Source organism: Antennarius striatus, chromosome 7 (genome assembly GCF_040054535.1).
Source record: "Antennarius striatus isolate MH-2024 chromosome 7, ASM4005453v1, whole genome shotgun sequence".
Taxonomy (NCBI): Eukaryota; Metazoa; Chordata; class Actinopteri; order Lophiiformes; family Antennariidae; genus Antennarius; species Antennarius striatus.
In genome coordinates, this window is record NC_090782.1 from 7531201 (window position 1) to 7554629 (window position 23429).

The 23429-nt window shown below is 41.6% G+C and overlaps 2 protein-coding genes across 2 annotated transcripts in view; both read right to left on the reverse strand.

The window, feature by feature from the left end:
• p3h2 (prolyl 3-hydroxylase 2) overlaps nucleotides 1-16023 on the reverse strand; it is a 49501-nt gene extending 33478 nt beyond the window's left edge. Inside the window, exon 1 of the mRNA XM_068319715.1 lies at nucleotides 15395-16023. Within this exon, the coding sequence (XP_068175816.1) occupies nucleotides 15395-15799 (405 nt within the window). The 5' untranslated portion in view covers nucleotides 15800-16023. The remainder of the gene's footprint in view (nucleotides 1-15394) is intronic.
• A 2322-nt stretch (nucleotides 16024-18345) lies between these two features.
• LOC137598400 (claudin-7-like) lies at nucleotides 18346-22085 on the reverse strand. The gene is made up of 4 exons (XM_068318463.1): nucleotides 21754-22085; nucleotides 21301-21465; nucleotides 19504-19582; nucleotides 18346-19363 (listed from the first exon to the last, which is right to left on the reverse strand). The coding sequence occupies exons 1-4, from the start codon at nucleotides 21953-21955 to the stop codon at nucleotides 19198-19200; spliced, it is 612 nt and encodes a 203-aa protein (XP_068174564.1). The 5' UTR covers nucleotides 21956-22085; the 3' UTR covers nucleotides 18346-19197.
• Between the last annotated feature and the right edge of the window lie 1344 nt (nucleotides 22086-23429).

A 23429-nucleotide genomic window follows, 5' to 3' on the forward strand; every position in this document is an offset into this window, starting at 1 on the left:
AATTTTGTGATTTTATATTCCTTATTCTGATTGAATAAGACCTAGTATAGTAACTTACCATCACCACCACCTTCAAAGGATGACATAAGAGTCTTGATATGTGCAAAGACTGGCCTCGGGGCACAGAGAAGTGGTTGAGGCAAAGGTGAGGGTGATTTAGGTAGAGGGATGCCATAATTGAAAACACACAGGTTAAGGGTTATTTTCCAAATGCTGAACTCTGAAAGTGGAGCTCTGCTAGTGGACCATTTGAACTGGGGAGATAATAACAGCTATCTTATTCAGGCACCAGATACTGCGTCTACTGACACGAGTCATAGCACGTAAACAACTCTAGAGAACATTGGTGAATACAAACACCTATAGCATGTGGGCAGACTTCATTTTTATGTTTCAAACATTTACAGTATGATAAATCAATAAAACATCAATAAAAATATCAATAAAACATCAATAAAGATGAAACACAACTGATGGCCACTGAAGATAAAGGCACATTTCTACCACATATCTCTGGCACAAACCTTTTTACTTTTCTTGTATTTCCACTGGTAAAAAAAATACTTTGTGCTACATTTTTAGTCCTTTCAGGCCCTTTATGGTTCAAAGGGAGCTGAGTAGGAACTAGAAAGAGAAAAACGTTACAGACCACTGATCGATCAATACCCAGCATACACAGAAAATCACAGAGAATGGCCACCATGACTGAACTGTTGAAAACTACCCATGGTGGTTTTGTTCAGGGTCCCATTTATAGAAGGTACTGTCTTGCAATAGAAAACAACAAGACAAGTCACGTTGAGACGAGTCACGTTCCCTAAGAAAAGCAGCTTGAGTCTTTTGGTGATGGTTTTTAATTCTCATAATGAATAGTAATTTCTGTGTCGTTTTTTTTTTTAACCATTGATCAGCACAACTGTAGCAATAAGCAGCACATGGACAGCTATGGCTGCATGACATGCATCATTAATTCCACACTGAATTCGATCTAAACAGCTCTCAATTACATGAGCTCATGCTGACTTGCCAATGATGGGATGTCTGAGGCAAAGCTGTGCCGCTTTCATCTCACATGTAGCCTAATCCGAAACCGCTCATGGGCTGGAGGAGCGCTGAAACCTCACTGCCTTGGCTATGAACCGCAGCACGCCTGTACAGTAGACAAAGCAGCTCATGGAAAGGAAACATGGAGGCCTTGCTGTATGTATGACATGTCTAAACATTACTGAAAACCACACTGCAGCCAGCGAGTACGAGGACATAAGAGGCCATATTATTGTTTGCTCTGATGGAGCCACTGTGAGCACAGGCCCACACAAGACTGCAAGAGCAAGAAATGGTGTGAGGATGAGGAGGCAGCTTCACATAGAAAGCATCAGCACTAAAAAGGTAAGTAAATGATTAACTTTTTAAAATTCCAACTATTTAAAGAGATCTCTGTGTGAAGAAGAGCTGGCGTCTCCTTTATCACAGCGAGCCATGCTAGTGCCAGCTGTGGCCTGTCAAGAGAATGGGACATCAGCCGACTGCCATTCGTAAAAGCAGTGAAATTTGAGAGAAACAACACTGAGGAATTCTAATAACCCATAACAAGGTTTCCCCACTCAAGCTGTGTATAACAAAGAATATCTGTTTACCGTCCAACATCCAAATGATGTCATAAAGCTTATTCTGGACACCGTGACAATGGCCCTTCTGTACGGTAAATCAGATTCTTCTAATCCACATTACAAACTCTCTTGGGATATTAACCACTTTCCCCAAGTGACATAGTTTTCAGGATTCAGCTTTTGGCCCAGAACATTAAAAAAAATTCCTCTTTGATGAGGCGGTAATGCTGGCTACAAAACCTCAGAGCAGTCAGTCTCTCATTGGTTGTGTTTTATCCATATGGTTGCTGAGAAACAGCCCACAAGGTGAGCAGCCACATAGGGTTTAATTAATAAGTAGTGTTTTCAGTGTCATAGACGCCCTACTTCTGGAAAGAACTACTAAAAATAAAAAATTACGCAAATGGAAGAAACCAGTTAGAAGACATGCATAACCCCCATGCAAAGCATGTTTGAAATACCACTGAATCTGACCATCAGATTTTAGATGTAGACTGAACAAATTTAAGTAAAGGGTAGCCCTAGCTGCTCCTTTTGGTAGGAACATGAACACTGCTGTGCAGATTACATTTAACATTTTAATGAGATGTGGTTCTGTTTGCGTAAGCCACATATAAAATAAAGACTTTAATTCCAGTCCTCTGTTTGTGATTTATGACAGCTGTGTCAAAGAACTCCAAACATCACACTTTCACAAACACATGGCAAAACCATGTGAGATATTCTTGACACCTATAATTAACCAAAACGGCTTTACAATCAGGGTCAGCCTAATTTAGATCCAGAAAACACTTAGGCCCAACTTTACAAGCCCTCGAGAGGAAATATGTGCGCTGTTATACGTCAGCTGTGGAATCCTTAAAAGGAAAACTGTAAACTCTTCTGAGTAATCCAACTTGAGCTAAATGTTTCTGTTATCTGTGCCAAAGACAGGAAGCTGTTTTGGGGTTTATATTTCACCTTCTGGTCAAATGTAAAGGCCCTCTGGAGTATCCATGTGTGGAGGAATGGCAGGACGCATTATAGAGAGGAACTGATAAGTTTAATGTACATGTGCTCTCAGCATGCAACCATGAAGCTTCCTGTGTATAGCAGATACAGTGTTTGTCAATGATCACATACTCAGCACTGCACCGTCACAAACTAATGGCATAACTTTGTAACATAGAACAGAGTGTCACTGTATAAGCATTACCTCACGTGAACAGATATTGTGTTGGAATAACCATGTTGTTATTTCACTTTAATTCTGAAACTCAAGAGAAAGTCATTCCAGATCAGGTCAGTGTGAATTTATATATTTGTTTATGTAATACAACACAAATCAGTACGTCCACATCCAAACAGAGCTATATAAAATAATAATCTGATCAAAAAGTGTAGAACAAGCAGATGCTAGTGTAAATGGAGGAGAAAAACAGTGCAGCTTGCAGTGTATGTGCAATAATCTGTTTAATGGCCTGACTCAAAGGCAACCTGCAGCCCCTTTGTCCTCCAAGCACACATTCCACAGCGGTGGCTGAATTTCGCTGAATTTGACTCTTTGTTGGTCGGGACAGTCTTGGACGGTCTCGGCCTCCAGAGATCTTACATTTTGTAAGTACTCTGAGCTGCCTCTAGAGCACTCCAAGTATTTTGCTGCTGTCAAGCTTTTATTACTGGCTGTGTGGAAATAGTCCCATACCAGACAACAATAAAAAGGATAATCCAGTTTCTATTAAATTTCAATGAGACAGAGATGACATAGCAGAGAAAAAAAGTTACATTTCCTCAGAGGTAGACACAGCTGTCCTTATTTAATTGACATCCATATTAAAATCTAAATATTCTGTTATATTTATTTATATATTTGTGTTGACCTGCAAGTTAATTTTCCTGATTATAAGTTATTTTATGGGGAAAAAAAATCACATCCCCCACTGCCTTTAGGTGGTTGATTGTTCCTTTTCTTAAGGAGTGAACGAGTCTGAGGTCTTGCCTACGTCATAATGTTTATGATAACCACATGGTAATACATTTATTTTCATTTATTCTTCTGTCTTCACATGGTAAATGATTACTCCTGGATGCTGACATCCAATAATACTGATGTTTCCTCATTCACTGAATACATGTGGTCAATATATGTGGTTAATATGTCATTGTCATCGAAAAGTGAAAGTGAAAAATCAAAATCCCGATTTTGAGCCGAAGACATCTATATTCTTACATTCTTTAATGGGGCTAACCCATCGCCTGGAAGCACACACACACGCACGCACGCACGCACGCACGCACACACACACACACACACACACACACACACACTAGTACCATCTACATTGTGTTGATGGTTGATGAGAGGCTCATGTGAGGTAATACAGAAGAATACACCACAAGCAGTTTTAAATAGCACAGTTTGTGTAATGACTACTGCTATAGTTAATCCATACCACCACAAATAAGGTTTCTCCAGTGGCAGTGGCATTTGTGTCCTATGTCCACCTGTGTGTCATATGCACCTGTGTCCCATGTCCACCTGTGTGTCATGTGTACCTGTGTCTCGTGTCCACCTGTGTGTCATGTGTACCTGTGTCTCATGTCCATCTGTGTGTTTTCTGAATGCCAGCGTGTTATTTAACATAACACAGCAGGTAGTATTATTCTGTTTAGTTCAGGGTAGAGTAAAAGCTGGTCTGAATTGCAGCATTATTGCCCAATGTCCGTGGAAGGGCTAGGTCCTCTTGTAGACCAAACCACAAAGTACTGATGACATCATCCCAATTACAAATGCTTAAATCCAATTATACTGAATATTTTTGGGTGACCACATGAGTCAGTGAACACATCAGGGGGTGGAAGAATGGGTCTATAAAAGACTCACTAGATATTAATCACTCCTCTCACCATGGGCACCAAACAAAGCATCAGATCGGATTGGTTCCACCATTGCTGGGAGGATTGAACAGACCCAAAACACCTGTAGTCTGAGGAAAAGCCAGCATTACACAAACCTAAGTTCCAAATCCTCCCTTCAAACTTGTAACTTCATTACAAAATTGGCGAATAGAAAGGAACATAAAAAATGAGGCAACCATAAAAAGCAGTTGTAAAATAAAGAGCAACTTGGACATGAGGTGTCAGCTGAAGGCAGTCATGAGGGATTTAAACCAGCCTTACATAGTTTAGGATGGGCCTTCATGAGTAAATCACTTCACACTACTTTGAATGTCTTAATTGTAGTTTGTTTTTTAAATAAATAGTTTTTTCAGTGAGATAAACACACATGTTCAGCTGTTTTCTGAATGCGCAAAGACAAAAAGTGAATTTGACGTAACCCATACTTAAGAAATTATCATCTGAGGAACGACATAATTCACCCAGCACCAAAAAGGAGGGCTGTAAGTTCACGGATCGTCTTTAAAGATGGTGACATGTCAGTGTTTACTTCTTCCACTGTCTCCCCAGCCATCAGTTTCACATTAATACAAGCAATGGATTGTTTTTTCAGCATCACTTTTAAACAGATGGAACTAAATATATCATCAGACAATTCATTTGAATTGACGTCATTTATTTTGCGAGTTAGAGACGAATCAGTGGTTTACAGTCTTGAGTAACCTCCTGACTCACTTTTTGTCCTTTTAATTCGTTGTTGCCTTTAATGTAGCCGCAAGAGGACACAAGCCAGTGTCTTATTGTGCCGGTCCCAAGCCCAGATAAATACAGAGGGTTGCATCAGCAAAATCAAACATGCGAATCAAACCTATGACTTCCATACTGGATCGGTCGAGGCCCATGTTAACAACGCCATCGGCGCTGTTGACCTACAGGTGACTACTGTTGGTCGAAGAAGAAGAGGAAGAAAGTGTGTCCGTAAGAAGAGAGAGAAGAGGAACGCCAAGAGTATAGGACTGAGAGTAGGGACGTTAAATGTTGGAACTATGACAGGAAAAGGAAGAGAGTTGGTTGACACGATGCAGAGGAGGAAAGTAGAAATACTGTGTGTCTAGGAGACCAGGTGGAAAGGTAGCAAGGCTAGAAGTTTAAGAGCAGGGTTCAAACTGTACTATCATGGTGTAGATAGGAAGAGAAATGGAGTAAGAGTTATCTTAAAGGAGGAGTTTGTTAGGAATGTCCTGGAGATAAAAATAGTGTCAGATAGAGTGATGAGTCTGAAGCTAGAAATAGAAGGTGTGATGGTCAATTTTGTTCGTGGGTATGCTCCACAGGTAGGATGTGAGCTGGAAGAGAAGGAGAAATTCTGGTTGGACTTTGATGAAGAGATGCAGAGCATACCTAGAAGTGAGAGAGTTGTCATTGGTGCAGACTTCAATGGACATGTTGATGCAGGAAACAGAGGTGATGAGGAGGTGATGGGCAGGTTTGGTATCCAGGAGAGGAATGTAGAAGGACAGATGGTGGTTGACTTTGCAAAAAGGATGGAAATGACAATAGTGAATACTTTCTTCCAGAAGAGGCAGGAACATATTGTGACCTATAAGAGTGGTGGTAGGAGCACACAGGTAGACTACAACTTATGTAGATGGTGTAATCTGAAGGAGATCAGTGACTGCAAAGTAGTGGTAGGTGAGAGTGTAGCCAAACAACATAGGATGGTGGTGTGTAGGATGACTGGTGGTGAGAAAGATGAAGAGGGCAAAGGCAGAGCAGAAGATGAAATGGTGGAAGCTGAAAAAGAAAGAGTGTTGCATGACTTTTAGGAAGGAGCTCAGACAGGCTCTGGGTGGTCAGGAGGTTCTTCCAGATGACTGGACAACTACAGCTAATGTGATCAGGGAGACAGGTAGGAGAGTACTTGGTGTGTCATTTGGAAGGAAAGTAGATAAGGAGACTTGGTGGTGGAATGAGGAGGTACAGGAGTGTATACAGAGAAAGAGGTTAGCTAAGAAGTGGGACACTGAGAAGACTGAGGAGAGTAGACAGGAGTACAGGGAGATGCAGCGTACCATGAAGGTAGAGGTCGCAAAGACCAAACAAGGGGCTTATGATGACTTGTATGCTAGGTTGGACAGTAAGGAGGGAGAGACTGATCTATACAGGTTGGCAATACAGAGAGACAGAGATGGGAAGGACGTGCAGCAGGTTAGGGTGATTAAGGATAGGGATGGAAGTCTATTGACAGGTGCCACTAGTATGATGGGAAGATGGAAAGAGTACTTTGAAGAGTTGATGAACGTGGAAAATGAGAGACAACAAAGACTAGAAGAGGTGACTGTTGTGGATCAGGAAGTAGCAAAGATCAGTCAGGATGAAGTGAGGAGGGCATTGAAGAGAATGAAGACTGGAAAGGCAGTCGGTCCTGATGATATACCTGTAGAGGTTTGGAAGTGTCTAGAAGAGGTGGCAGTAGAGTTTTTGACTGGGTTGTTCAACAGGATCTTAGATAGTGAGAAGATGCTTGAGGAATGGAGGAGAAGTGTGCTGGTGCCCATTTTTAAGAACAAGGGAGATGTGCAGAGTTGTGGCAACTACAGAGGAATAAAGCTGATGAGCCATACAATGAAGTTATGGGAGAGAGTAGTGGAAGCTAGACTAAGGGCAGAAGTGAGAATTTGTGAGCAGTGTTTTCATGCCAAAAAAGACTACTACAGATGCAGTATTTGCTTTGAGGATGTTGATAGAGAACTACAGAGAAGGCCAAACGGAGCTTCATTGTGTTTTTGTAGATCTGGAGAAAGCTTATGACAGGGTGCCCAGAGAGGAACTGTGGTATTGTATGAGGACGTCTGGAGTGGCAGAGAAGTATGTTAGAGCAGTGCAGGATATGTATGAGGACTGTAAGACAGTGGTGAGGTGTGCTGTAGGTGTGACAGAGGAGTTCAAGGTGGAGGTGGGACTGCATCAGGGATCAGCTCTGAGCCCCTTCTTGTTCGCTATGGTGATGGACAGGCTGACAGACGAGGTTAGACAGGAATCGCCATGGAATAAGATGTTTGCAGATGACATTGTGATCTGCAGTGAGAGCATGGAACAAGTGGAGGAGAAGCTAGAGAGGTGGAGGTTTGTCCTGGAAAGGAGAGGAATGAAGGTTAGCCGCAGTAAAACAGAGTACATGTGTGTGAATGAGAGGGACCCAAGTGGAAGAGTGAGGTTACAGGGAGAAGAGATCAAGAAGGTGGAGGATTTTAAGTACTTAGGGTCAACAGTCCAGAGCAGTGGAGAGTGTGGAAAAGAGGTGAAGAAGCGTGTACAGGCAGGATGGAACGGGTGGAGAAAAGTGTCAGGTGTGATGTGTGATAGAAGGGTTTCAGCTAAAATGAAAAGAAAGGTGTACAAAACTGTGGTGAGACCAGCGATGTTGTTTGGTCTAGAGACAGTGTCACTGAGGAAAAGACAGGAGACAGAGCTGGAGGTAGCAGAGATGAAGATGCTGAGGTTCTCTCTGGGAGTGACCAGGAAGGATAGGATCAGGAATGAGTACATCAGAGGGACAGCACATGTTAGAGGTTTTGGAGATAAAGTCAGAGAGGCCAGACTGAGATGGTTTGGACAGGTCCAGAGGCAAGATAGTGAATATATTGGTAGAAGGATGCTGAGTTTTGAACTGCCAGGCAGGAGGCCTAGAGGAAGACCAAAGAGGAGGTTTATGGATGTAGTGAAAGAGGACATGAAGGTAGTTGGTGTGAGAGAAGAGGATGCAGAAGACAGGGTTAGATGGAGGCAACTGATTCGCTGTGGCGACCCCTGAAGGGAAAAGCCGAAAGGAAAAGAAGAAGAATCCGTTGTTGCCTTTAAAACCCTGATGAAGGAAGACGATGCAGGACTAAACCACTTCAACCTTTCACAGATACCCACTCTTCTCATAAAGGGTCTGACAGGACATTTTGCTCTTATTAGGCAAGATCAACACAAATGCACTCTCTGCCTTGCATCCGGTTTAATCTTGAATTTCTGCCATTCCAGAAGAGTCACCATGGTGAAAGCCTATCTGTGATTCCTTGGGCCTAGTGCTGTTTTTAGTGATATTAGGTGAGGTTCACAGAGATCTGAACTAGATAAAGAGGTCAGTAACAGCCACAGGCGGGTCAAGATGTGATCATGAAAAGGAATGTCTGGTGTCACCCATCAAACTGAAGGTGATCATGACATGGAGAAACATGATACCATGTTTAGAATGGTGTGAAATAAAGACATCTGCATTCATACTGCAGGATGTGACTGAAGCATGTCACGCCATACCTGCCATACGAACATAACCTGATATCCGACAAAAACACACACAAACACATTTACGTTGCCCCAACTGTACAGATTTACTAGAGTCACTCTGGGAGCGTCGCCCTGCAGGCTGACGACAGCGGAGTGGGCCTGGATAAACAATCTATGCTGCTAATGGAATTTTAGAGGAAACAGCTGCAGGGTCAAGAAGGCAAACAAACAGTCCTCAAACTATGCATGATTCTCACTTCTAAGGGATACAGAAGGATCCGGCACAGCATCCATGACGGACATTTTTAATTATGATGTAACTGAAGTAAATAACACAATACAAACGTCAGTAAGTAACATGTTTACAGTTGACCAAGTTTGACATGATGACTGTACTTTATGGCAGATGGAGTAGTTTGCAGATGACTCCAGTGTTTCATTGCCAGGGTAATAATTAATGCTGAAGTGTTCGCCTTTCAAATAAAAGAAAATAATTATCAGAAAAAGTTAATTTATCCAAATCTTAATTAGAGGACCTGCGGTCTGCGCCTCACAGCTGAAGACGTCTGTGATTCTACCATCACATTTTTATTGCAAAGCATAAAAAATGTAGAAACCAAAGATAGAAGAGTAGAGATATTAAAAATTACATGCAATCCTATACAAGAGTTACGTCTCAATGAATATCTGAAATGTTTCCGCTCCATTTATCCTGCAGGGCCCAGATTGTTGATCAGTGATAACCATTTCTCAGTGGTAGCAGAGCATCCGACTGTGAGGACACAGTGGAAGGCATTCAATCACATGAAACCATGCTGTGAAAAATATGTGCTTCCCTGTACCAGTGGGAAGAGGGCATATGAGTCATGTGACCCCGCCACCGCTCTGAATGGGCAGGGTGAGGACAGCGGAGCAGACAGGCACCAAAATAATACAAACCTGCTGCTACACGAGGCTAAATAAAATGTTATTGATCTACTTAGGTTCAATGTACGGCACCAGAGAAGAACTGTTGACTGGAACTATGCTGAATACTTTGTAATTTTAAGAGCTCGAAAGACAAAATAATAAAAACCATTCTAACTTGGAAAAGGACTTCATTTTCCAGAACAGGCTGGATTTCCTGTACCCCCTTTCCTCTTTGTGGTTTCCATCCTGAAACCCACAGCTCTCCTCTGAGAGACGTGATCTACTGAGGACAGAAGCAGCTTCTGACATTAGCACAATTTACAGCTGACGGTTAGCGTACAAGCTGAGAGCTGGATACAGGATCCCTCTGAAAGCCTGACGGTCATTTGGCTTTAATCTGTGGGAACACCTCTGTTAAAGCCGAGGGTGTGGAGCTGCTTTCATTCATCAGGATACAGCACATGACAAACTGAAGTAAACACCATCATCCACGCATCCATTCAAGTTTTCTTGTCAGCCTGAAGCCATGAATCCTCAAACCCGTCCGGAGTCGACTCAAGCTTATTTCTTGGAAAATTCAACACATTTGAGTCATACAAACACTAATTAAAATAATCATACAAGTGCATTTAGGCTCAGTCTGTATTTAATGTGTCAGGGTTTACCCCCTTTTCAGGATTGGATTAATAACACAAATGTGATTCTGTCTGCTTGATGACATGAAGGCCCTCTCTCTGATTACACCCCTGCATCAGCCAACAAACAGCTCTGATCAGCTGTGACACACACACACACACACACACACACAAACACACGAACACAAACACACGCACATTCATATTGGTAGTCAACCTTTTAGTTCCTGAGAATCACAAGTCAAGCCCATCCATCCACTTTCTTGTGGATCAGATGATTGCAATCCATTTATCCTACTTGCGGGTCACAGGTCTGATGGAGCCTATCCCAGCCGGTTATGGGCGGGAGACAAGATACACCCAGCGCTACCCACTGCGCCACCGTGCCGCCCATTTACAGACCAGAGAAGGGATTTTCTTAGTGCTTTCTCCTCTCCTACAACCATTTAACTGTGAATCAGGGTGAGAACACTAAAGCAACACTGTGACCCCATCTTCCTGTGGGCTGTTATCTACTCAAATCCACTCATAAAGAAAGACTTTTGTACAACATAGTGGTGCAGCGATGGTGAGGGCAGCCTGAATGGTGTTGTGGTGGTAATCCAGGTGTGTGCGGGGGAGGACAGATCATTTTCCACTCAAATGTCCACTCCACATCCAGCGTGCAGAAGTTTAAGTGAACTTCTGGAAAGAGTTTTGCCCTCAGGCTTCAGCATGAAGCTCAAAATTTCTCTCAATAAGATGAAAATGAGATGAAACGACCTGCGGTGTGAGCAGATCGTAGATTTAACCGACACCAGCCCATCGCACAAACACACCTTTATTGTAATAGAAGCCAAGGCAGCAGATTCCATCGGAGGAGGACTGTACTTCAGCCACAAGCCGACAGCTGCTCTGTAATGAAACCAATGTGCTAACAGTGGAATCATGAATGCATCAGAGTTTGGCAAGAAAATCCCAGAAGACGCTAACAACAGCAGCAGGCTTCAGAGACCACGCTGTTCTCCTGTCACTGTGTGTCAAGGAGGACAGGGGGGGGTGAACTGTCCAAATAGAATGAGGCTGGTGGTGAGCTATGTGCCCCAATTCCCAAGACACATAAAACTCAAATCAACAAACGAGAAAGTTGCCTCCTCTTTTATGTTGGTGCAATTAAAATAAATTGTGTGCCAGCTGTCGTTTGTGAATCCTAAAATTGAGGGCTTCAACAGTCCTCAGAGCTGGGGTCAGTTTGCACACAGGACGATCATTGTGTCTTTATGGATCACCACTGACACCCCAAATTATACGCTACCAACCAATTATACGCTGTCCCAACCTCTTCTGGAGGAACAGGGAATCATTATAAAAGAGATTTACAGCCTTGTAAAGTGAGACGTAAAACAAACCTTATTATGATCTGGTTCAATAAGATGTAATGTCTTTGGAAGGGCGAGAAAAAACACACACTACATGACAGGAATGTGTGTGTGCATATTCTACTCATGCATTCAATGGTCACATGCAGAGGACACATGTCTCCCCAGAGACTCATTATGGATAAGCAAATACAAGATACTATGAAACTGTTTGTCAGTATCATATTGTTTATTTGTTTATTTAAGCTGTACGTTGTTGCTCGAGGCAAGTTTCACTTAAGGGGTAATTATGTACATCTTATCTAACCTTAAGTAAAAATTTTTAAAAATCTGGTTTGTACCAGGATACTTGCTTTTTTATTCTATGTGATTTCATTCAGTGCTTCTTTATTAAAACAAACACACATAAATTCAATAAGAGTTAAAAATAAAGCAGCAACAGTGAGTCCTCCTTGGACGAGTAGCTCTGTGAGACCGATCACGGGATCTCTTTGTGGCCCCCTGAGGCCGGTTCGGGGCCTTTGATCATGACTGAAGGGGTGGGGGGGGGGCATGAATCACTGGGGGCCATCAGGGTCTGACCTGGTGGCAGCTACAGACGTCTCCCTTTAATTCCTGCAGAAGGTGGTGTGTTTCTCTTTTTTTAGAAAAGCAAATAGACCACAACAGGAAAATAAAATATTTGCCCGGCTAAATGATGGGTGAGCCGGGGACACGCGGCCCAAGAGTGGAGAACAGTTGGTGACTGTGGAGGCTCTTCTAACAGGACCAATGGCAGTATTGTGCCAAGGCCTGTCTGAAGGAGGGTGTGTGACACTGGAATGTTAAATACTGCAGGAATGTTATTTATTTTTGCAAACACCACAAAGTACCCCCATAAGAGCCCACATGTGAGGGTACCCACGCATAAACACACATGGGATTCAGCTACTAATGCACGTTTCTACTCACTAACTGGTCTGATGTGCTCCGATTGGCCCGGCCAGTAGGAGCCCTCCGGTTCTGCTTCTCTTTACCTTTGGTAAGATCAACATAAGAGCTCTGGTTCTTGATTTGCTGCCATGTCCTCAGTTCATAAAGACGTCAACACAGCAGGAGGCAAAGAGCAACACAGGGACAAATTAAGATCTGCTGCTACATTCCTGCTGGCTTCGGATTCTGATTTGTTTCCAGTTTCATTCTTTCGACAGATGTTATGGAAATTACAAAAAATGTGTAGAAATTTTTGGCAGCTGGCTGAGGGTCTGTGTCTCTTCGTCTAGACAGGACCGTGCACTTTTACAAGAAGATGCAATCAGACCTTGGTGTTCCCCTGGTGACTCAAGGAAAATGGAGAAACCAGCGGGCCGCAGACGGTGACCGGACAGATTTACTTCCGACCACTTCTGAGCCGTGGAAGCCGTGTGTCATCACCCTGGCATTTTAGAGGTGATACGTAGAGGTGATGACGTCAGCCGTGTCTCAGGTTGAAGTGAACACATGACTTCAGATTCTAAAAGAAGTTGGAACATTTAAAATGCCCCTTATATGAAAAAGTCGAATATGAGTTCATTATTTGTAAATGTCAAAAACTCAATAGTGTTTCACCTCAGGCTTACACAATATTGAAAAAAAAAGACGATGGAATATTGTTTTTTTTTTTCTATAAAATTAAATATGAGGAAAGAACATTCAAATGTTGAGAACGGTTATTCATTGATTGTCACATGACAGATGATAATTTTGTCTGAATAACTGTTTTAATCCAAAAAGACTACTGTTTTGTAAACGAATGGCCAAACTGCAATAAAACAGTGCTAATTCATTCTAGAACAGATGTCATGTAAATGACACCGCAGAAAACAAGCTTTTGAGTACAGATTGGTATGAAGAGTTTAGTTTGACTACATTAAAGAAATGTTTTGATATCAATGTCGAAGTGAGATACTGTGAAACGTAGCAGGAAGTGGGCTTCCCAAAACGTTACAAAGAGAAGGAGGAGAAATCAATAAAGTAGGTGATGCTCCTGCCTGGACAGAGCACACAAACCAGATATATTACAATAAGACAGGAAAAACAAACAAACTCACAGACCCACATAGATTCTGAATGCACGCATTGTTTCTCACTCTCCTGGTTTATATATTTCTTAAATTATTCCCACACTGAGCAAAAATCGACATCGTTGCTGCACAAAGATGGACCTCGTGGGAAATGCCTCTCTGGGAATCTGAATGTACATCGAGTGAAGAACTGAATTTTGTGACGTAGCTCGAGGATGGCTGATGTTTACAATGATGCACGCTGAATTTATCAAGAGTGGACTACACAGTCCTCTGAGGCAAAAAAAAAAAGGTTGGAGCTGCCAGATCAAAAAATATTGTTCAAAATAACACAAGGTGACATGAAAACAAACTTTAAATAAAACTGAAGCAGGTGCAGAAACATCAGTAGAACCCTCCTTTACTGGGACGACTCTGATCTACCAGTATATAACTCTAATATCAACACACAGTAGTCTCTGATGCATGTTTTAATATCAATGTGTTGCATGTTACTGAGTGCAGACTCAGATTTATTTTAAAAGATGCAAAGCTTTACCTTGATATTAACATATTATTATTGATATAATTACTCAAACATTGAATGTATTGTTTTGAAACGCACTAGTCATCTGTTTCGGTCCAGTCTAAGAAAGATTGATTCCTATTTTAAAACTGGTTGAACTGGAAGGAACTGATGTCACAGTTTGGAACTGACCAGCTATAATCGCTGACCTCAAGCCTTCTGCAAACCCGTGGGATTGGTCGGTGAGGGAGTGTGACGGTGCGGTTATCCTCCACAGACTCAGCAAAAACTGAATGAAGGGAGGACCCCTATCCAACGGGATGACGTCAGAAAGTTGTGCCAGTTCCTCAGGAGCAGGATTACTGCTGAGGGGAGGGGAGGGGGGGTCACTAACTACCGGTGATTATGCTTTTATTATTGATTACCTTGAGATGATGATTAAAACCTAATAATGGAGAAAACACGAGCATGTGTTTTCATATGGGACAGACAGCAAATGAACAAAACAAAACCAAGTGGTGATGCATCCGCATGAATCCTGATCTCTGGACCTGTCAACAGCATTAAAATGTCCCCCACCCACGATGGACGGGGGTACAGGACGGGGTAGTGATGCTTAGTTACAGTACATCCCACTTCAAAGCGGTGATGTATTGTAATTGTCAGCGTTTGTGTGTTCATCCTTTCGTCCGTTAGTTTTTCCGCCAAATATCTTCGCAACCGTTGTAGATAGAAAGATGAAAGAAAAAGCACATTACTCGGGCAGCAAAGGGGATGAAGATGAGATGATGACCTTGACCTTGAGACAGCTAGTTCAAGGTCAAATTTGAATTTTTCGCCACTCAGGAACCGGATAAGATAGAAAGACAAGGGAGAAGGGCAGTGTAAGTAAGACCATGGATCAAACCTAGTGCTTTGATCAATGACAGTAGGACAGGGCACTAGCTTTGATCTTTGACCTACGCAAGTAGGTAAGGGGAAAATTTTGAATTCAGGGGTGTCGCGGGATGTTGCACTCTGTGGCTGTCTTGCTTCTTGTTTTCTACCGTACTGCTAAAATTGCTAAAATTGACCATTTCAGCACTTTTGCCAGCATGGTGTACTCATGCCTCCTCTCATCATGATGCTGGGCAGCAGCAGGAGCTGATGGTGAGGTGTGCAGCAGGTAAGGGGGGGCCCTTACCTTCTGATACGCCAGCTGGAGGTAGTTGTAGGGGATCCTCCTGTTGAAGTCCTGCACTACATCCTCACTGACTTTATGCAGGGACTGCGCGCCGAGCTTCTCCTCGATGCATCCGTTCATACAAGCCGCTCTCCGCAGGACCACGTCGGTGAAGACGAGGTCCGTGAACGTCTCATCAAACGGATGCTGGTCCTGGCACAGCAGCCGGCACCGGACTCTGGTGCCCCGGACCTCTTGGTAGCTGCTGAGCGCTCCTTCCATGTAGCGCACCACGCCGTTGTAGTCGTTGTTGTAGAACGCCTTCACCGCGTTGTCGTATAACAGGTCGTAAGGCTCCAGAAAGGCCGAACAGGTTGACACCAAGAGTCCTGACCAGAGAGCAACTAGTGGGAACTTCCTATCCATCCTCCCCGGTTCGTGAGGAGCGGCGGGCGGACGGAGCGGCTGCGGGTCAGAACTTCACTCAGCTCAGCCTCGTTTCAGAACCCATGTAAAAGCTCCTGGTGGAGGCAGGACGGCACCGGACCTGGGCGGAAATAATGCTGCTTCACGGGGACACACATTTTCTTATGACCCCCTCTCCGGCTCCGCTAACTCCGCCCCTCCGACCACTGAATGGGTAGAAAACAATCACCGCCCGCGCTCCCCTGCTGCTGCGCGCAAGCCGCGGGGGGCCTGAGGGGAGTCCGCGAGGGTCGTCACACAAGAGCACCCTGGTTCCACCTGGTGTCCGCTGATTTCACTATTAAACTTGTTCATTCACAAAAAGGTTCCGCTGCACTTTTTACACTGATGTGTAAAAAGTTTGTGTTTCTTACAATTTAACTTAATTATTTATTAAAAGGATTTTGATTGAGTAACGTGTTCATAATCAACACGCAGAATGTATTGGAATGTATTTTCCAGGAAAACAGAAAAGATAAATAAGTCAGAAAGTTTGTGTTGATAATATAAGAATCTTTATAGTGACTTTAAATCCTTGGATAAAAAAAAACCCAACTTATTTATTAATGGGGGGAAAACCAGACATATAATACTTAGGTGGGCACATCCATATATTTGAGTCTATTATAAGTCTATTATAAATCTTATTTGTTGTGTTTGTCCCGCACAAGCACTCGGTAGGTGGTTTGTCTCCTGGACGCTTCTTAAGTTTGAGGGGTCCGACATGAGGCCCCATCCACCTGCAGGAGAGTGTCTCCCTCTGGAGGCCTTTTCTGTCTCCAGCGGGTTCACCAGCGCATTGATCTGAAATGAAAATAACGTTTAAGACGTGACCCATAAATAATTCCATACAGTAATACATGCCTGGTGCCGTGAAAAACTCTTTCAACTCAGATCTATGTGGGGGTGAATGTTATATCGAAATAATGTGTAGAAAATTCCTGATGATAGATTGAATCGTAGTAATTTTTAGCCAGTTCATAAAATGTGTTATTTTTATTACTGGAATATTTTTATATGACTGTTTTACTTATGTCAAATAAACGTTACTTCATATGTGAACAGAAAGCAAATGTCAAAGCTATATCTATATCTATATCTATATCTATATCTGTATCTACTGTATATCTATATCTATATCTATATAGGTGGGGAAACTTGACTGAAATATTAAATCTTTATTTTTGTGCATATTTAAAAACAGCAGTTTATATTCTTATGGTGCTGTTTGTATTGAATACATTCTTGTAAATATACCAATGAATGACTACAAAATAAACTGTTGCAAAATGACTGTTATGACAAGAACAATAGATTTATCTACCTGCTTATTTATTCAAGACTGGCCACAATGAATTAATCTTTTGGGATAATGTGGATCCATCTCTTACAAAGTTTCAATCCATGTTTGGGATGAGTTATAAAAACTAAAAAGGTTTAACTTATAAGTTTAATTTTTTGTCAGGCAGACAAATGAACTGTTATTCAGCACACGTAAATCAATGATGCATTTGAAAGGTCAGGACGTCGAGCACTTGGAAACTTTCAGACACAACATGATACAATAGTTTATATGATGCAAACATTTTGAACGAACCAACAAATAGGTGACTACAAATAAAGTCGCATTTAAACGGCATGAACATGAACCCTCTTTTTAACATGTTTCATTAGTTACTTTGCAGACTCAGTGCTTGAAAAATATTCATCATCCACACTTTTTACTTCCAGGTCTCTAGATGTTCAGGAAGGCTTCAGGGCAGTCAAAGCGTCTGTCCACTGAAAGGGTCCTGCATCAGTTTACATCCTCTAACAACAGCAACAGTCTACTTTTTTTATTGTTGTGCAGGATGTCTGTCCCTTATCTACTCAATGTGATGTAACTGTAACCCTATGGACGAGACGCTGGTGTTGGTTTATACATGAATGACTCCCCATTAAGCTCATTTTCTAATCAAGTTTTCCATTGGAGCTAGAACATACACAGCATTCAGGGTAGAACAACAACGGATATGAAAGGAAGGAAGTTGTTTCACTTTCAGGAAATGGCTAATTGCTAGAAGAGCATTGGTTTTGAGGAAAAATGATCTTCTACGTGACAAAAACAGCTAAGCGAGTGACCTCTCTTGACCTTTTCTTTCATACTGTACCTAAAATAGTAAGAACAAGGTAGATTTCCACAAAATAGTCATTTCACCACCCTACATCCCATTCTAGAGTACCATTGTAATATTTTTTTGTAGTTTTTATTTTATTTTTTTACTCTTTAGTATATAGATTTTGTAAATAGTTATCCAGATTGTTATTTGAAAATAAAGAAAGCTACCTGCTTACCTGAGTCAGCCCCACCGTTAAGGCATTGTTAATGTATTCATGCATCAGTTAGTCCAATGAAATGGTATAATATACTTATAGAAAACAATCCATAATATATCATCTAGTGACACAAACTTATTATTTATTTTTATATTCTTACAATTTTGAAAATAAAACTTTACAAAATAAGCGTCCTCTGACTCTATATACACAATACAGTCATATAAAGACACAATGATTTCTTTAGTCATACACAAAAATTAAGTTTTATATTTTTTGTAAAATCACCAAGTGTAAAAAAAACACAAAAAAAACTTGAGTTTTCTTCTCAAATTGATATTGCATAGTATTTTAAAATTCAACATTAGAAGAAAGAAAAACAACAATATACAAAATATGATTATAGAATTAAAAATACCCAAGTTTCTTTCACATGAGTAAAATATACACAAATCAACACTTCCATGAAACTGAAGGGGGAAAAAAAGACTTTCATGTCAATGTGCATGTTAAAAAAGTACAGAACATACTGCAAACTATTATTGAACAGGAATAGTTCTTAACAGTCCAGTGTGAAGGACTTAAGGTTTAAGAAGCGGAACATAGCATTCATGACAGTTTTTATTCAAGTAACCTGAAACGCACATTTATTGTGCTTTTGTGACCTTGGAATAATTTTTTTTAATCTTTGTCTATCCTCTTCTACAGGTTCCATGTTGCAGTGTTTGCACCTTAAGGAACTATTACATGAGGGTGTTCTATTGATTAAATTGAGCAATTCATTCAATAGAACACCCTGGACCTTTAATTGCTACCTGTGAAACGTACATGTACTCTGTAAAGCAAGTATTGCAGAGCAACAAAAGAATTCAACAAAGTATGTGCAATCGTGTCATTCTTTTCCTTGTTACTGTCTGGGTGTTTGCCAGTTAGTTAGTAATCCTGCAGAGGGACATTTCCTCATCACAGATACAACAACAGTTTTTTTTTAAATTCACTGCTGATGCAGTGACAGTTTTAAATCTTGTAATCGCCCCTGTTCACTATACGTAGTTTGACATTTGGTTGCTGGTGGTGAAAAGGTGGTTTGCGCTTAAAGACTCGCTTGGTCCGGTCCGCCAGCATGTCCGACAGCTCAGGAGACCACCGCCGGCCATGGAGAGGAGACCTCCGACCCAGCTGACGAACACAGCCTTACCAAACTCAAAGCTGCACAGAAAACACACACACTTAGAGGTACTTCCAGAACACCATTGTGTGTGTGTGTGTGTGTGTGTGTGTGTGTGTGTGTGTGTGTGTGTGTGTGTGTGTGTGTGTGTGTGTGTGTGTGTGTGTGTGTGTGTGTGTACCTTTGCAAGTGATGAGATTGGTTGACAGTCTGAATAATCATTCTGACGTACCAAGAGGTTATGATGACGATCAATAATCCTGATTGAAGAAAGCACAACATAGTGTTCATCAGAGAAGTCAGTCAGTCAGTCATCTTCAGATTACCACCGCTGTATCCGTCAGAACAAATCTGTCACTGGCATGTGCTCCAAGCAGAACAATCCCTGAAGGACTTCTGCAAATTTCCACTGTTCTTATAATTTTAGAGAGCTACACAATCAAACACTTCATTAGCAAAAATAGAATGATGAGTCTGACAACAGTTGGCATGGACAGATGTGTGAACTGAAGTTGCTCCAACAACTTCACAAACACAACATATCCTTCAATCTCCCTCACATGGGAAAGAAAATCTGCATCCCTGGACTTTTGAAGTGTAAAAATACACATATTTATATGTTAATGTGGTCCAGCAGAAGGTCAAAACAAATGAGAATATAAAACTATATCATAAATGTTAGTGAATCATGGTTCTTCAAAGCCAGGCAGGGCCACATTTTACGTAAAGTGATCCAGTACATGTCCAGTGTCCATGTACATGTCCTTATTAATACTACCATAACAATAAGAGATATGTGGATAGATGCATGGATGGATGGATGGATGGTTTATTTGTTATTTGCCATTGGCTCCATATAATGCACAATAACCCCCACCCCCTCGCAAAAATACGTAACTCATACATTTTAAACAGGTAACCATTTTGAGAGCATATAGATGAGCTGCTGAGTCACTGGGGTAAGGGCATCAATGAGTTTTGAGCTTACAAAAAGGAGAAATTCTGCTTAAAACTTTACAGATATTCAAAACAAAGTTAATTTTTTTGTTTGTTTTTAAAGGCAAAAAAGACTTTATTCTCATAATTAATATATTATAATATGTTGCAGTTCAAACCAGGACTCACGTCCATTAAACACACTACGGTTAAAATGAGTACACTTTAACAAAGGATCTTTTTCACTTTGGCAAATGAATATTTGTAAGTGAGAACCAAAGGTTGCCAGAAATATATTCTTGTGGATGTGTGAGGGGTCCTTACATGGAGAGAACTGATTAGTTCCTGATAGTTGTGTTCTGCCTGCAGCGTTTTTGTTTTCAGTGAACTAAATTCTGAAGTCTTTCTGGGTCAAATCATGTCAAAGTGCATTTTGTCATGTCTGACAATTCATATTTTAACCAGTTAAATGGGAATTCACTTGCTACCATTTCATTTTTTATTTTCTGTATTACATTTGTTATACATGTAGTGAATGAATGAATGAATGAATGAATGAATGAATGAATGAATGAATGAATGAATGAATGAATGAATGAATGAATCAGCGTGATCCACTGCATTTCATGAAGCTTCATCAGGCTTGAATGATGAAAACTAAAGGACTGTTTGTGGGGCTCCTTGGTGTCTGGTGTATGTTACCGTCTGGATGGTTCATCTGAACAAATGATTGTTCTGCTTCGATCTTTGCTGAAGAAGTTTTTGTCATTTTTGGATTTGTTTTGTTTTGTTTGTTTGATTTGTTGGATTCTCACAGAACCTTTTGGGACAGTTGATCATGTGATAGGAAAGAACGGATGCTAAAGTGGATCCGAACAAATCAGAAACAACTTTATTAGGTTAATTAGATGGATTATCTAATGTTAGGGGAGTTTTTCTTGGCTAACTATCAAACTAACAGTGATACCAACGTGACTCCAATTTTTTGATGTCCATTTTCACAAGGCGGTTGATTTGTACATGGTATTTTATCACCACTGACCTGCAACTATAAACATGATTCCTCCGACCACAGCCGTTGTGGATTTGCTCTTACGTCTACCATCCAGGAAGTTGGTGCACTTCATTCCAAAAGTGGATACCAGCACTGCCACAGTGGAGATGAAGATGCTGAGAAGCATCACAGCCCTGGTAGCCTGGACCTCAGCTGGAAGAGCAAAAGGAGTCATTTGCTGATCTGTGATTTGACTTTATTCATTTCTATCCATTAGAAATTAATTACTGCATACTGCAGCTAAAGTTATTGTGAACTTAACCTTGAGGCTTAACCTCTGAACACTCAGTGGAAACAGATCATTAATAAACCTGAAATCGAAATTAGAAATTCTAGAAAACTGACAACAGGTTCATGGCACAATATTTCCAAAACAGTTTTTCTTTCTTTATCTGAATATCAAATCAGATCATCAGAGTTGCAGCTGGGATAAAAACTTACTTGGCAGCTTGAGGAGATACTGGTGAAATTCACAGGTTGTTCTCTCGTTCCCACTGCAGGTCATCCACAAACCCTCATAGACGCGGTAGGTCTTTCCCTGATACTGTTTCTTCCATTCGACCATGACGGTGGCGGTGACGGTGGCACCGAGTCCGACGAGCGCCAGGAAGAACCCGAGGAGCTGCAGCCCTGAGCTGGCCATCGTGTCCGGATTCCACCGTGGAGCTGGAGCAGTGACGCCGTCGCGTCGTGGCGCGGCGCAGCTTCGGACCGTTATGTGCGCGCTCCTCTGCGTGCTGCTTATAAAGACGCGCACACGTCGCTCCACCTGCAGCTGATGATGGGAAGTTGTTGCCTCTATCCGACCACCCAACGTTTTTGTAACATATCCTGATAAATCACATTATTATCGGAAAGAGTTGATAACAGGCTGACGCAGACTCAGATGAGGACGTGGATTCTGGAGCAAGTTTCACTTTCCTTAACTTTATTAACAAGTTAAAATATCACGAAATAAATTACTAGTGCATCATTTAACACGATTATACACAGGCACAGACAAACATGTTTTATATCCTGTGTTATGTTCATCCGTTTTTTCCTATGCTTTATCATGCCTTTTACTCTATGCGAGTTGATTGTCATTGCAATGTGTTTTTGTCGGTGTTATCTATAAGTTATGTGTATTTAGGCTATGCATTTATCTTATGTGTATTTATGTAATTATGTAACGTATTTTCGTCTGTCATACTACTGTTATGTGTATTTATTGTGAGCAGATGATATACTGAATTTCCTAAATAAAGTATCTATCTATCTATCTATCTATCTATCTATCTATCTATCTATCTATCTATCTATCTATCTATCCATCCATCCATCCATCCATCCATCCATCCATCCATCCATCCATCCATCCATCCATCCATCCATCCATCCATCCATCCATCCATCCATCCATCCGTCCATCCATCCATCCATCGTGGATCATCTCGTCTTCAGCTGCTTATGAGCCTTTCCCAGCTGGCTATGGGCGAAAAGCGGGTTACACACCGGGTCAGACGCCAGCTCATCAAGGGGGCTAAATGTGTTATATAATACAAAACCATTAATATCAGTCACACATTAACACCTATGGAGGATATCCAGTCTTTGATTCATTTTATTTATTTATTTTTTATTTTATATACTGGTTTGATCCCCGAAAGGAAATTAAGAATGCAAACTCTAGCTACTGATTCAAACGCATGCATACATATATATTTGTGAGTACAGGCCCCTGTATCACACACACACACAGGGGGCCTGTAGGCATGCAGGGGAGGTAGAGTGGCAGGCAGCTCCTTCTTGGTGCGCCTCAAATGAGCAATTTTGTAAAGGGGACGGCACCTTGCTCAAGGGTGCCTCGGCAGTGTTCCGGAGGTGAGCTGACATCTCCCACTGTCAGCTCACCTCCGGGTATTTTTTGGGGGGGCGGGAGTGGGAATCGAACCGCTGATCTTAAATCATAGGACGACCCGCTCTACCGCCCGCTTTACCACTGAGCCACTGCCGCCCCATTTCATGTCATTACAAATGACCTTTACTGCATTTCATATTATCATACACTGATATAGTTTATGGTGATCGGTGGAAGCAATAAATCTTCATAATCGCAGTCATTATCTTAAATAATG

Bases quoted from the DNA above. Each gene is read 5' to 3' on its own strand.
- LOC137598400 (XM_068318463.1), bottom strand. From the start codon at position 21,955: ATGGCCAGCTCAGGGCTGCAGCTCCTCGGGTTCTTCCTGGCGCTCGTC. The intron at 21,466-21,753 runs GTAAGTTTTTAT...TTGCTCTTCCAG, and splicing joins GTATCTCCTCAAGCTGCCAA to CTGAGGTCCAGGCTACCAGG. The intron at 19,583-21,300 runs GTCAGTGGTGAT...TTCTTCAATCAG, and splicing joins AATCATGTTTATAGTTGCAG to GATTATTGATCGTCATCATA.